The sequence below is a fragment of the Copidosoma floridanum genome, unplaced genomic scaffold, assembly GCF_036245765.1.
Source record: "Copidosoma floridanum isolate Cflo_tuat_1 unplaced genomic scaffold, Cflo_Japanese_pri ptg000019l, whole genome shotgun sequence".
In the NCBI taxonomy this organism is placed as follows: Eukaryota; Metazoa; Arthropoda; class Insecta; order Hymenoptera; family Encyrtidae; genus Copidosoma; species Copidosoma floridanum.
Genome location: NW_028321896.1, coordinates 6,955,274 through 6,970,314, shown reverse-complemented (window position 1 = coordinate 6,970,314; position 15,041 = coordinate 6,955,274). Strand labels below are relative to the sequence as shown.

The 15,041-nt window shown below is 38.9% G+C and overlaps 3 protein-coding genes across 7 annotated transcripts; 2 read left to right on the top strand and 1 right to left on the bottom strand.

Moving 5' to 3' along the window:
* Positions 1 to 88: 88 nt before the first annotated feature.
* LOC106635755 (uncharacterized) lies at positions 89 to 1,111 on the bottom strand. The gene is made up of 4 exons (XM_014347893.3): positions 997 to 1,111; positions 718 to 899; positions 453 to 598; positions 89 to 369 (listed from the first exon to the last, which is right to left on the bottom strand). The coding sequence occupies exons 1-4, from the start codon at positions 1,103 to 1,105 to the stop codon at positions 114 to 116; spliced, it is 693 nt and encodes a 230-aa protein (XP_014203379.3). The 5' UTR covers positions 1,106 to 1,111; the 3' UTR covers positions 89 to 113.
* Positions 1,112 to 2,742: 1,631 nt separating this feature from the next.
* On the top strand, positions 2,743 to 4,509 carry LOC106635833 (T-cell acute lymphocytic leukemia protein 1 homolog). Its single transcript, XM_014347985.3, has 4 exons — positions 2,743 to 2,870; positions 2,958 to 3,063; positions 3,509 to 3,872; positions 4,184 to 4,509. The coding sequence occupies exons 2-4, from the start codon at positions 2,960 to 2,962 to the stop codon at positions 4,256 to 4,258; spliced, it is 543 nt and encodes a 180-aa protein (XP_014203471.1). The 5' UTR covers positions 2,743 to 2,870; positions 2,958 to 2,959; the 3' UTR covers positions 4,259 to 4,509.
* Positions 4,510 to 6,481: 1,972 nt separating this feature from the next.
* Positions 6,482 to 15,039, top strand: Chro (chromodomain-containing protein chromator). 5 transcript variants are annotated; one of them, XM_014348069.2, is made up of 11 exons: positions 6,482 to 6,673; positions 7,749 to 7,874; positions 9,033 to 9,149; positions 9,373 to 9,515; positions 9,585 to 9,813; positions 10,073 to 10,221; positions 10,319 to 10,452; positions 10,528 to 10,737; positions 10,812 to 10,888; positions 11,012 to 13,450; positions 13,662 to 15,039. In XM_014348069.2, the coding sequence occupies exons 3-11, from the start codon at positions 9,089 to 9,091 to the stop codon at positions 13,757 to 13,759; spliced, it is 3,540 nt and encodes a 1,179-aa protein (XP_014203555.2). In that variant the 5' UTR covers positions 6,482 to 6,673; positions 7,749 to 7,874; positions 9,033 to 9,088; the 3' UTR covers positions 13,760 to 15,039. The 5 variants fall into 5 exon arrangements, with proteins under 5 accessions (XP_014203555.2, XP_089448763.1, XP_014203554.2 ...); XM_089592637.1 differs by having other exon boundaries at positions 6,482 to 6,884; XM_014348068.2 differs by having other exon boundaries at positions 6,482 to 6,898.
* Positions 15,040 to 15,041: the final 2 nt, after the last annotated feature.

The window sequence follows — 15,041 nt, the reverse complement described above, 5'->3', positions numbered from 1 at the left end:
GCTATTATATTAAATAAACATTTGAATGAAGCACTGAATTTGTTTCATTAACAGAAATATTTTTACATAGGAAAAGAATAATGTCTGATTTTATAATTTAACTCTTGAAAATTTTAATATTTAGAAATATTAGAAATAGATTTGTTCATTCGAGAATTTAGCGAACTTGAGCTTGCAGGGGAAGCAGTGTAATACCCTGAATTTGCAGACCTTGGAACTCTAGTCAACGATGGGACCCTAAAAATCTGATCTTTGCCCTTGTTTGAATTGTTTTGACTCTGCTGAACGTAACGCCCCCCGTTGGAATAGCTCTGCTGACAATTGGGCTTCATTTGAGGCGGTGGAGTATAATACGGAGACTTGCCAGTTCTAAAAAAAGTGTGATCAAATCATGGCACACAAGAGAAAATACACGATTAGTTGAAAATGAAAACATTTGGCAAATGACTTACTGAATGAAAGACAGTGAGGTATTGAGTTTCCTTTCCTTGTGCATTGTATTGTAAGCTGCTTTGAGCTTAACATATTTTTGATAGACTTTCTTCAAATTCTCCGCACTGGCCCAGTAGGCTTCCTTCAGCGTTTGATATTTGTGCTCCTGTAATAATAGAACGCATTTTTACGAAAACGTTACGGTGGAATGAAAAATACAGTAATGTATGTGTATATATACATACACATATATGTCTGGAAAGTAAACACAAATTGAACACCTACATTTTCGTTAGCTCGCTTCAAGCAAAGATCTACTTGAGCTCGCTGAAACTGTTCTGCCTGGACGACTTTGTCGAGCAGATCACAGATCGGAGTGAAATAGTGGTTGATTTGAGGGCTCAGGGGTTCCTTTAGTGGAAGGGAAATGGAACCCGTCGATCCGCACTGGCAGCATCTCTCCTCAGCTAAACGGTAATGTCGTAAAGCAAAGTATATACTTACATTCCATTGCGTACGTGTTACGTAAAAATATATGAAAATTTGACCAAAGAAACAGCTCACCTTTTGTTATGCACTTGTCGCAATAAATGTGACCGCACTGGGTCAAGTGGAATATTGTCTGTTTGTCTACGATTCTCAGCCAGCAAGAGTTGCAGCGCATCCACTCCATATTTTGCTCTCCAAAACAATGAGTCAAAAATACATGTATAATATTGTATCTTCTCGATGCGGGTACTTATATGCACATATAGGTACATGTGTTTTTTGCTGCACTGATTTTGGTTCGTTGGCCGTTGAGCATTTTTTTTTTATTTCGCGTTCGATTATTTTCCGAACTCGAAACAGTTAAAAACCTTTGAATTCAATTATAATAAGCATAAAAATAACAAAATAATATTTGTAATAATAGTCATCATATACCAAGAAAGTTTTAAAAAGCCAAATCAAACTTTTCTTTTATAATCAAAAGTTTTTTCCCACTTGGGCTATACACTTTCATAATTACGCATCGGTATATACGATAAACTGTGGTACTTATATAGAACAGGAGATGTTTTTAGTTGTTTACATATTAATTGTATTTGAAGGTGTGAAGCAAAAGTCTGTCGTTTACATTTTTTGTAAACGGTAAAAATGTCCTGTACTAATATATAATATTATCAATTTATAATCGCACGCTACATGCTCGCAACAGTAATTTATTTATTTTTTGTGTACAAATTGAAACAAATGTACCTATTAGAAACGTTTATTACGTGAGGTCTAAATAAGTTATTCATACATATAAAACGATATGCAGTAAGTCCGATAGCAATTGCATTAAAGGCCTCTCTGTTTGCGCTCCCCCCTATATACGTAAGCGCTAATCTCATTTACAAGATGTTCAAATAGAAGAAAGTAAATATAAAAAATGTGATTCTTCGCGGAGTATACTTGGTGATTTTTTTTTGTTCACAAATTGTACGGCGATCGATGGACGTATATTAATAACAAAATATATCCAGCAAGTATCAAAAAGTTCTGATATTCGGGAAATAAAAGTACATCATGATTATAATAAACGTATAATAATGCCGTATGGCTCTGATATTCGTATCAGTCACGCATCACATCGATCGCGAATTCGCATCTTGTGTAAAAGTAGGTACTCCGAAAAATAGCGACATCTTAGTCCTCGCGGAAAACACCATCCCTCCCTTATATAACACGCACACGTACTCAGCTACCCCCATTATATACATAAAAGCGCACGTGCACGCGTGCCCAATCAGTTATAGTATCGCCAGTTGTTCTGCAGACTTGCAGAGTCAATATAAGTATACATACAATGCAACATCATCACTACATCACTCACAGCCGGCTTTGGGGGTCGCTTATAACGAGAGAAGCCGCGAGGCTGAGGGCTGAGGGGTGAAAAAGTTTCTCATCGCAGAGAGAGCTATATACAGCTACCTATATATATACATATAACGTAGCATATTTACGTATAGGTACATACAGATGTCGTGGTGTGTTACACTCTTACTTCGCTTCACATGTTACACCAACACTTATACCACTGCACGCCTCTCTTATCATTGTATATTGACACGTTTATGTATACATGTGCTTGCTGTAGATATATAGGGGTGAGTTTGGATCGAAAAAGAGAGAGAGAGAGAGAGCGCCTGTGGGAATAAATCGAGCCGTCTGTCTGTGCTCCGCACCCCCTCTCTTTTCGACGGCTAAACGAGGGTTGCTGCTGCTGCTGCTGCTGCTGCTGGTGTATACTTACACTTTCTCAAGCTTTACTCTGTCTGACTCATTCGTGAGGGATCATCGCCAGGGAGCACTAGGTGGTACATATCATCCCTGCTCCCTTGGATATGTAAATAGCTGTGTCGTCGGAAATAAACAATATATCGTTGTCGCTCACTTGGCTGCTGGTCTATCAAGTAATTCTTTGTTGTGTATTAATTAATTGTTATACATAGAAGACGGTATATCTATTTTGTGTGTTTAAACATAATATATGTACAAAGACATGGCAGCCATGAGGAGTAAGAAGCTTGAGCCAGTAGTGACGAGTTGCAGAAATCAGAGATGTCAAAGCAATAATCTGCGCCAGTGGGACAGAAGCCATCAAAGGTATATGGTTCTATTTTTTTGGCCCCGCGTCTTTTCTCCCCCAATGGTACGGTTATTCTGTTATTTGCATTTGCTCGAAAGAATTTGTTGTCATTCGAGAGTGGTATATTATTATTATCATCATCATCATCATCATGAAAGCTGTCGAGTCTGCACGAGCTTGCAAGCGCTTTTTAATCACATCGAAACGCTGCGTCTGTGACAACAACTTAAAATTTTTTTTACTGTGCATCACACACGTATGAAAATAAGCGAGATACTTGACAATTTCCATGTAGAAAATAAAAAAAACTTTGAATCGTAACGTAATTTCCGAAAAGTTTTTCTACCAATAATATAATTATAAACATAACAGCAGTATAGCTTCGAACCCGCAGTGTATAGGTATATGAACAACTTTGACGCTTGTAACGCGTGCTATTATGGCACACGCATGCCCAAACAGGTACAGGACGTCGGAGCCTCTGGAGCACCGTTTGTCAGGAGGAGGGGAGGCCGGGAGCGGTCGAATCCGTACCACCAGCTGTCGATCCCGCGTGCGCCGCGTCAACACGGCCTTCGGCGCTCTGAGGACTCTGCTGCCCACTCGGCCGGCCGACCGCAAGCTCTCCAAGATCGAGACCCTCAAGCTCGCGGGTAGTTACATCAACCATCTCCTGGCCATTTTGGTCGTTGGTGCCAGCGACAGGCCGTGCTCGCGCTTGTTACCACCGCCGATGCAACGGGACGAGGACAAACTCCAGGAGGACGCCAAGGACAACGACTCGTGCGCCTTTTGCACCGTTGACCGCTTGGAACAGGACGTCTGTGTACGTATTATATGTAACGCTGCGTGTTGTTGTACTTACGTGGTGTTTACTGTTTTTTTTTTTTTTTTTGAGCACATGTGCTCCGAAATGTAAAACATGTATACCTTCATAAACGAGAAAACTTTTGAGACAAAAGATGATTTTCAACACTAATTTTTGGTCAATATCGCTACTATACGTGTATTGTTAATACCCGTAGCTAAATATATCTTTTAGCATGTTGCAAGAAAAAAAAAAAAAAAATCATAAATTGTGCAAGAATACATGAATTTACTGTATGGTTCATTTGGCTATTTGCTCTCTGATTACAGAATTTGACTCTGGATTCGCTCGTGTTGGCGGATTTCAACGAATCATCAGACAAGTCGATACCGCCTGCAGTTTGAAACACAATTGACCGACGCGCATCAGGCGTTTGTTGATTGAAAAACGTCATTTTATATTGTAAATATTAACACAAACTCATGAAGATGATATGTCGTATGTGCACAACTATTGATTAATTTTTGTTACGCGGTGGATTTATAATATTATTATTATTATTATTATTATTATTATTATTATTATTATTTCTAAAACAGTATTAGTAATTTATATACGTAACGCAATCGAATATTTAAAAATATATGATTAGGTACTTGTGATTGTTAATGTTTGTCGTAATTATTAATGATAATAACGACGATGAATCTATTAATCGGCACAACTTTGAATGGTAAGCACATTAATGTTTTCAAGTAGCACGTCGTAGTCTTATATACATTACTTATGTACCGTTAAAAAAGTGTATGTGCAAATCTTAAAAACATTACAGCCATTTTGCACCAAAAATAACGAAACATACACCCTTATTCTATTTTTAATGTGAAGCACCCAACTTACCAACAATAAAGCAGGCAGTTCTATATTTTGCCAAAAAACAGTGTTGGAAAATTCGTTCTGTTAACAACCCGGCCAACACTTAATTTCCTACTTTCAAAACGATTTACTGGAATTAATCGTAATATTTTATTTTTATCATTCACGTCTGCGTGTACTTATATTATACATATCATTCATCTTACTATGGATAGCGAGACAGCCAGTACAATATGTCAAATCATTAAAACTTTTTTTTTTTTTGCATGGTGAAACAACCCTGTATGATTGTGTTAAAAAATGTACGGAAAATTTAATACGAAACAACAGAGTACTCGCTATACGTTAGTGAGTAAATGTTTCTTTATAATTTTGGAACGAATGGTAATTTCGAACGTGCCCAAATGTCATACGGACGTACGTACCTATACCTAATAATTCACGAATATAAAAAAAAATTACAAGGATAAAGATGTAGTAATAAAGAGGAGAGAAAAGGGTGAAAGATAGAAAAGAAAATCCTCTTCGACTTTGAGTTCAGTACACTACGAACTACGACGTACATGTATGTATAATATTGTATATGCCTTTGTTGAATTAACAAGTCATCTAAATTTATGTCACTCATGAAATGACATAAATTTATTCAAGTAAAGGTCTCGTGTCGCCCGTCAGCTATATTTTTTTGACACATTATTTTAGTCTGCCAGTCTGAAGTTCTCACTCTCTTCTCGCGGCCTAGATACTTAATATTGGATTCGATCCTTTTTTTTTTTTTTTTTTTTTTTTCATTCGATCCAACCGATCCAGGATCTACAGTTTTGGTTACTCTAGCGGTACTCAGAGTACTATTATATATACTTTAGGTGTTTGCCGCACCGCAATCGTTACCAGCAAGTAATTTTGGGTCGTGCTCTATGTTGTCGTTAGGTCGATGACTCAACTATACTTACTTACCTTGAATTTACTGGCGCTGTGATGCTCTGCTCCGTAATCTGGCCAGTAAAAATGGCAGACGACAAAAAATAACAATAAATAAATTTTCACATCGTCAGCCGACAAACATTGGCTATATCGACGGCCCGGATTCCCGGACATTTTTTTGTTTTGACATGCTAAGAGCGAAGGCCACCGATGAAGCCCGATCACGCCCGAAGCAAAAAAAACGTCCGTAGGCGTAGGGCGTAGGTCCGTAGGGTGTCCGGGCCGTCGAATATAGCCAATTCTTATTGGAGGACGAAGAAAAGCTTAACTCAGATTTCTCGATGTCATTTTGAAGGGCAAAATTTGAGTTGTGCTTTTTTTCGTTGCTAAAAACTAAAAAACGTCAGTAGGGTCTTGGAGCCATGAGCCATGAGAAAAATTGTACGCTAGATGGCGTTGATTGAAATATTCGAGCGTGCTGGGCCACCGATGAATCCCGATCACGCCCGAAGCAAAAAAACCGTATGGAAAAAATGTGAAAATTTATTTATTACTGTTTTTTGTCGTCTGCCATTTTTACTGGCCAGATTACGGAGCAGAGCATCAAAGCGCCTAAGCGCCAGTAAATTCAAGGTGGTTGACTTACCGACCTGACGATAACGTAGGGCACAGCCCAAATTTACTTTTGCTGGTAATATTGCAGAAAACACCCTTGCCCACCTAGGATTTGACACTAAGTTGTCATCGGTCGATTAATTGAATTCGCGCGATTGGTTATGGAATGCAGGTACAATGCGTTGCTACAATTGCGGATTGTGGCATCAGTATTCAGTGTATTCTCAGGAAAGGCAAGTGGTTGGTCAGTGGCGTGTGGTGGTACGTGGTATGTACAATGCAATGAAAGATGTATAATTAATGATTGATGAGTGGTAACTGCAAAGTGTTTGCAATTTGAGTGATGTTTAGTACAGCAAGCTGCTAATAAATATATACACTGGGTACGAAGAACGGGGAAGAAGGTATATAGAACCAATTACTAAGTGAGCGTCCAATTGTGGCACACGCATATCTTTCCATCACGCTTGCTCATGGGCGACGAGTTTGGCGCGCTCTCGCTCGAGCCCGGTGAAAAGAACTTTACGTGCAGCGCTGCCACCGTCGCCGCCACCTCGGGTTGAAATAAAATATAAAACAGCAGCAGCGTGACCGACCATCCCAGACACCCGTGCCGTACGTATATATAGGTAAATAGACTGGACTGAACTCTGAGAGCGCGCGCAGAAAGAGAAGGGAGAGAGCCCGTTCTCTCGCTCTCCTCGGAGACGACAGACGCGCGAGAGAGAGCGGTCCGCCTCCCCCCGCGTGCATGCGTGTGAATACATACGTAGTCCATATAGCTATATATACGCAGTCGTTGTCCGGTTGTCCTCGTCGTCGTCGTCATACCTATCCGTGCTCTCTTCATCAGTCCGTTTACACATACACCTGTTTTGCGCACCCTGGATGGTTTCTCGGGTAGAGCCGGGGAAAAGTGCCCTCAGGAACGGTCTGCAGCGCGTGTTCGTTTGTGTGGGCGCATTAATTTATTGCTTTACTCCTGATGTTATTGGCTGGTGTGTGTAAGCGTAAGCGGCAGCTCTTTCATCGTCTTCTTCTGCTGTTTGTCAATTTGTACGTACTTTTGTTTTATCCGTGCACGATACATTTGAATGGGTATGCAGTAGAATAGTAAATAAGTACTTACCGACGTTTTTATCAACGAGTACGTACCTTCGATTGGTCTCTTTGCTAAAATATCGCTCAAGTAATTACAGAGGGGGGTGCCCGTCTAATCTATTTTGAGGTTAAAACGCTACCGTGTGTGTCTCCCTTTTATCAGAGAGCGCCCGCGCGCGCGCGCTCTTGTCCCACAAAATGCGCACGCTGTTGCTGTGTCTCTCTCTTTCTTTCCTGTGTGTTAAATTTCTACTGACTTGTATTACACACTGCACTTTATGACAAAGCCTCTCTTTTTCCAACTTTCTTCGTTTTTTCCTTTCTTCATGATGTGATGTTCTTTTGAAATTAACGTTATGCTGCTTCAATTGTTCCCAGTTGAAGGAAATCCAAGGTATGTGTCTTACATGGTGAATCAAATGGGAAACAGCCAAACGAGCAATGCTACGTGCAAAAAATTGCCCATCGAGTACTACTGAATTCATCCAGGATTGGTTGCTCTAGGTGAGATAAAGTTTTGTTGGATTTTTTTGTTTCTAAGACTTTTGTTTTCAAGAACTTGACAGGAACTGGTCTTGCAATCAGTCATACTCCAAAATGTATCTTTATTTTTTGTTGATATTGCCTGCTGTATTTTAATTATCTTTATAATGTTTGAAATCAAACCAATCATTTGGTTCAGTGTTCTCATGTAATTGAATAAATTTATTTGCCTGCCCTTAATGTCTGCATATTTCTATGTAGAAAATTATTATTGTTTGATGAAGTGTTTTCCACAGTTAAATGAAGTATTAAATGTTTATATAAATAACAGGAAATTTATCTATAAAAAAAAAATATTACACAGCTCTATGCTAATATTAAAAGAACTCAAAAAATTGAGAAACAAAATGATACATAAAAGTTGTCACTCAAAATTTATGCGTTTTTATTCAAGCAATTACAAGTTATGTATTGCAAGTACAATCAATGTTAAAGAAAATGGAAGTAAGAACATCAATGCTTCTATTGAAAAACAAACTACATTGAAATTTTTGTCAAAACTACACTAATATGATCATGATGTAATAGAATGCTATGTTAAAACATCTAAATTCTTGAGCAAAATAAAATATTATCTAATTTTGTAACAACGATGTTACACAAATTGAAAAATGCTTGAGTTGGTATTATACATTTTAACTTAATTAAATGTCCAAGGTCAAAAAAAGCTAAATTTATCATTTATTGATTGTTTTTTTACCTCCAATGCAACATAAATTTTATTTATCTTGGACAATATAAATTGGGTATCCCTATAGGGGTATCCAATAGCTGTACAAATATCAATATCACAGTTAAAATACAAGAAAGCAAACCGCTGTCCCCTCAATTAAAATAACATTTATTTTTAACAAAAGCAATTAAGTCCATAAGATAAAATTTAAATTACTGGTAAGAGTTAATGAGTGTTGAGAAACGCTGTATTATAGTTTTTTGGAATTTCGAACTTACACAATGAATCTTTTTCCATGCACATGTTGTTGAAACAGCTATGTATCTATTGCATTATTTAAAAATAATTTCGTCGGTATCTTATAACATGAACAATTTTTTTTTATGTATTTACTCTTTTAAGGGCCACAAATAAAATCTTTTTTTTTCGATTTTACAATTTTTCAGAATAAAAAACGTATTAAAAAGTCAGACATAGTACTACAAGTAGTAGTACTATAATCATGGATACGTCTACAGGAAGAACGTCTACGGGCGTTAGCATTAAGCCTAATACAATAAAAGGTACATATTTCTCACTTTAAAATATACTATTTTTTAAAGTAGTCTAAGTGTACTTTAAAATCAAAGTAGGATACTGTCGATTAATCAGTATTAAATGGTTATTGCCGTCTCAAGTTATAACAGGTCAATAAAGTTCTGGGAAATTTTTAGAAATAATTTTTGACTATTTTAAAATCTTGAAAAGACATTTCGTATTACAATTGATGCAAATCTTTCGTTTTAGTTGCACAAGAACAAATGGGCAGGTTAGATGTGTTAGTTTGTGGACAGTGTCATGCTGTCTTTCATTTTGTCGAGGAATTTCAGCAACATCACTCCAAAGAAGGAGCTTGTTCCAAAGTTTCGAATTTTAGAGAAAATAATAATGTAAGTTAATTATGGTAATAATTTTTTTATTAATCGCACGAAATCTATTTTTTACAATAATAATTATAGATGGAACAAAAAGCGCAAGTTTGGGCTTTTCTATTGTGGAAAGACACGCAAAATCAACAAGAAAGTCCAGACAAAGAAGGGAATGGTTCATGGAAATTGTATCAAAAATGGTGCAATATGGATAATCACACCAGAGATGGCTGGATATTAGCTGGCAAAACAATACAAACGTTTACCAAAATAAGTAATGCCAAGATGCAAGATGTGCCTCAAAGTGGCACTACAGAAGGTAAGTCGAGCCAACATCAATTATTTTGTGTAATTGTACTTGATTTTTTTTTTTTTCATTCTTCAATTTATTATTTGTGAATTCTTTTGTCATTTCAATTTAATGCAACAATACTTTTTATTAAACTTTTAAGATACAGCGAAGTATTGAACTTTGCTTGCTTTAAATTAAAGTAGTTTTCTACACGTGTGTGTTTATCATAAAAATGTATGCATCGAAATTAATAAAAGTTTTCAATTTCCTTAAAATTTAATTGCAGGAGGTAAGACTGTAGTTTTACGCAAAGTAATTAGAAATGGCCAGCCAGATAGCCCTGATAAAAAAGATTTTAAGTCTGATCCCAAAATTAAATTCGAACCCATTGATACTAAAGAGAAATTCAAACTGAAATCTCCAGTCAAGTCAAAGGTACGACAATATTGGACTTTAATTGAAATTTAAACTGTATCTTATTTAATCGATAAAATTGAGTAATATTTTACGCGTGCTCTTACTATTTGTTTAGGAAAAAATCATAGAAGATAACGATAACATCGACGGTCATGATGACTATTTTGTTGAGCAAATCATGGCGAAAAGGTTTAATCAAAAAAGAAAAGTGTTTGAGTATCTGTTGAAATGGAAGAAACGTAACAGCCCGTAACTATTGATTTCTTGTTTGGTATTAATAAAACATTATTCAAATTTGAAATTAATTTTAATAAGTTATTACAGAGCTTTTTCCAAAGATCATTATAATACTTGGGAGGATGAGGCACATGTCAGCATTAGGTATAAACATTTGATGGATGATTTTGAATCGAATCTTGCAAAACAAAGAGAAAAACAAGGTGCAAAATCTGGTAGAATAAATCAATCAACTATAGGACAGAAGATTATCAAAACAGATAATGCTACAGCAGGGCCTAGCACTCCTCAAGGAGGGTAAGTACTTTTTCAGATGTTATTTGTAATATACTTAACAATAACATTGATAATTGTACGTGTTTCTTGTATAGGAGACCCATGCGTTTAAGTAAATCAAAGGCAACAGACCGGGTTAAGCAGTGGTGTGGCTCAATGATAGATGACGAAGGTAAGCGATGTTAAATGCCATTTTAAATTTATTGTTGTTTGACAAAATATAAATTTTATAATTTTTTCGTACCAATCGTTATTAAAAACGATCTTTTTTTTTTGTGTGTTTAATTTCAAACAGCATCTGGCAAGAGAAAACTTGCCTCATCTGACAGCGACTCAGACGAAACGGCCATCAGTGGTTCAAAGCGTCACAAGGTTGGGTCGAGCGATGAAGAATGGGTTAGCGATTCAATGGAAGATAAAACTCTGATCGGTCGCAGTGACGTCATCCAACGCGCCTTTAGGGGTGCAAATATTCAATCCAACGGTTCTCGTCCATCGACAGGAAGCGATCTTCCCAATAATTTCGTTGCCAACAAGACGATCAAAGTCGAGTCCAAGTCTACCTCGGCACAGTCCAATCTGTACATAATGCACAAGAAGGAGGGCATTATCAAACTTGATTCTTCACCGACAAACAAATTAAGCGTCAAAGGACCCAACCAGCCTGCTAGCAGCATGGTAATCATGCGGAACAGCACTCCCATTGTGCGCAAGCAAGTCGTGTCCGGTGGTACACACAGCAACTCCATAACTCCGGTGAAGGTGTTGACCAAGTCTGACGGCACACAGATCGTCACGCAGATGCAAGTCGTTTCCAACAAAGCGTCACCCACAAAAGCAGGCACTCTCACGGCAGTAAAGAGCGAGCCGATCAAAATCCAACCTAGACCCGATCCCGGCCAGGTGCAGCAGATACACTTGGTCACAGCGATCCCAAGCCCGATCAACGTTCAGACGCAACGGATGGTAACGTCGACCACTCCAACAGCTAGACCAAACGCGACCGTACAGCGTCCCAGCGACAACAACGCCCAGCGGCCATTGTTGCCCCGACCAACCGCAATAGGACGTGGCACCCCGGTCACGTCACCCGTAGTGCACGCATCGCAACAGCCCCGTACACCGGTGGCACGGCAGACCACCACCATACCCCAGCAACAACGACCGGTGGTGCAGAAGCGCATCCCACAGGGCTTGACGCCGACAACCAAACTCGTGCAGACACCCACAACGGGTGCCCTTCCAGCTGTTCAGAAAACCAAGATCGTGCCTATTGCGGCCTCCCAAGGTAAGGCGTTGCCCAAGCCAGCGGGGACTACAGTGTCGACCATCAGTTCCGCCGTTAGTCAGCAGACAGCGAAGCTTTCGCCCAAGGTCACTCTGACTAGTGGTAAGTCACAGACAGCAGCGACGCCGCAGCAGAAGATGATGCTGGCTAGAAAGAAAGTCGCTGCAGAAGCAGGTATCGTACCGAAACCCGTTAATCGTCCCGCTCTTAGAGGCCAGACAGCGATTCGCGGTAAGCCCAATCCGATGGCCAACAAGCCCAAGGAGAGCAAGCTTGCTGCCACCGGTGGCCTGCACATGGAATTCCACGTTGAATCCGAAAGCAGCAGCGGTGAGGAGCCGGATTTTCCGCCCTTACCCGCCGAGGGTGCCCAACCGTGCCCAGAGCCCGACAGTCCGCCACGCCAGTTGAGCCTGTGCCCGCACACCGGCCGGCTCATCGGCCCGGATGGTATACCTATCGAACAACCGGAGCCTGAGCCCGAGCCTCCCGCGCCAACCCCCATGGCCATCGTGCCTGCTTCGGCCGCCGTGGCTTCCAACACCGCCACGATCAGCGCCGACGGTGTCATAGCCAGTACCCCGAGTGGTGAGACAACGGAGCTCGTTCTGCCCACTCTTGAGTCCTTTAGCGATGCCGCGGGCAACATAGTGCGCGTCGAAATGAGCCCCGGTGGCACCACGGGTATCGTCGTCCATACGAGCGAGGCCCCAACCACGAGTGGCGATGGCGTTGTGATGCCTGGACCTGACATGCCCAGCCTCGACGACCCGAGCGTTGAGATCCAGACAACGAGTGCCGGTGAGGTCGTCGTTAACGTAGCCCCGATAGCTACGACAGAGGTAACGACCGCCTCGGGCACAGCGACAGTAACAACAGTGGCTGAAGCCACTACGACGACGATGGATCAATCGGCCGCGGACGCGCGGCCCACGTCGTCTGACGTAGCGGTACTACTAACGCAACAGGAGACGACAGCTACGGCCGCGGCTGAAGCTACGGGCGAGACAAATAACATGGAAGTCGACGCGAGCGTGGGTCCAGCCACTCTCAAAATAGAAGAAAACTCGGGCATCGTGACGTTAACCGGGGAAGACGGGGTCTTGTACCAAGTGGCCAGCCAGTCCGAGAACGGCCAGACGGTGCTTCTAGCTCAGGGTGCCGACGGCGAGCAGCAGTGCGTTTACGTGACGACGGAGCATGGAGCCACGGGTGAGGAGGGCCAGATATTGTCCCTGGACCACGCGGTTGCCGAGGCTGTGGCTCAGTTGGGTCCCAATGCACAGTTCTATGTGAAGGAGGGCACCACCGAAGAGACTGTTGAGGCTTCAGAGGTCGCGAACGCCGATCAACAACAAATGCTTATGTACAATCCTAACCCGGTTGATGACAATACCGATAATCAAGTTGTTGCCCAAGTCGTCTCGTCCGATCCACCTACCGAAGGTAATTTTTAGATTCCCTATACTTATGTATAAATTATCCTTTTGAACCGGTAATGTAACTAAATTTGTAAATAGTTACCTTTTTCTCGACAATTGTAAAGCTTTTTTTCTTTTATTAGCCATTTGTATTTTCTGTTAAAGAATATTAACAACAAATGCCTGTAAATATAAAATTAAATGCTAAAATTCCTATTTTATTTTGTGTTCAACAGGTGGCATAAGAAAGGTAGTATTGCTTCTACCAGATGGAAATTTGATGATGACCGAGGTTGACGAAGAGCAGTACGTAGCGCTTGAACTTGACAAGTGAAATGACATCGAGTGTTTGGCAAAGTGAAAAGAAAGATATGCACCTTCAAAGGGTTCGTGTAATGTATGTAAATAAGGAAGAAAAAAAACTTTCCTCTAATGTGAAATATGAGACATTAATGATACTTTCTAGCTGATAAGTACTTTGAATGTATAAGGAGGCTTTAAAGTATGATGTAAAAAAAAAAAAAAAAAATTCTAAGCCTATTAACAAGAAATAATATTATCTGTATTACATGATAAACGCATATGTTAAAATAATTGATGTTTCAGTAACAACCGATTCAATGACTTAGTTTTTAAATTTATTTATAATTTACAAATTGCCAGTGCATTCTATTATTAAAATATTATGTAGATGTTATTCAACTTACGTTAACACTGTTCTTTTAAAAAACTTTGGTGTGATCTAGGATTTTATATTTATAAAAAAGACAATTCAAGTATATAAAAAGATTTACAAATGATACTTTTATACTTTTGCTCTAAAAGAATAAATGTAAATCCCAAGTCTTGAATCTAGTTATTCTTGCAAAGCAAATTTTTTTTTAGTGTCGTAAGCTCTTTGTTATACTATATTGCTTAAAATTAGTTTGACTTTTTATTAATTTAACCAAATTTTAATGTATATCTTTACATTATATTTTTATACAAATAATGGTGTGATTATTTTCTTAAACACTTATAATGACATACAAATTTATTCAATTGTATGTAATGCATACAAGTATGACAATTGTTAGCTAATAAAGTTCATGTTAAGAAGAAATATGGATATTTTCCATAAAATTATTTTGCGTCTCACATGTAAAAAAATATATAAATATATATACATACGCTATATACACTTTATTTGTTATCTGTGCAATCTATGCACTAATTGATAAGGTTAATATGAAATGAGCAATAATCACATTCGAGTTAGTTACTTTTTTTTTCAGTGTAAATAATAGTAATAATTAAAAAAATTGATTTTTCATTCAAAAACACTTGGTGTTATTCAAACTAACAAATATAAACATGAGTCGCGATCGTTAGCTACTTATTATTTTAACAGTAGTGAGAAAAACAAAACTAGATTCAAGACTTGAATCGTCAGATGTAGTAGAAAAATGTCGAATATGGTGACATAAGTGTAAATTATTTTTGAAAAAACTACAATCTTTCGAAAGCTCATAATATAAAATCCTAGGGTATTAGGGACAGCAATTACTGTAAATAATATCTCATTTGTTTCATATAATAAAACTGTTTATTAATAAACAATATGCATGAAATCGATG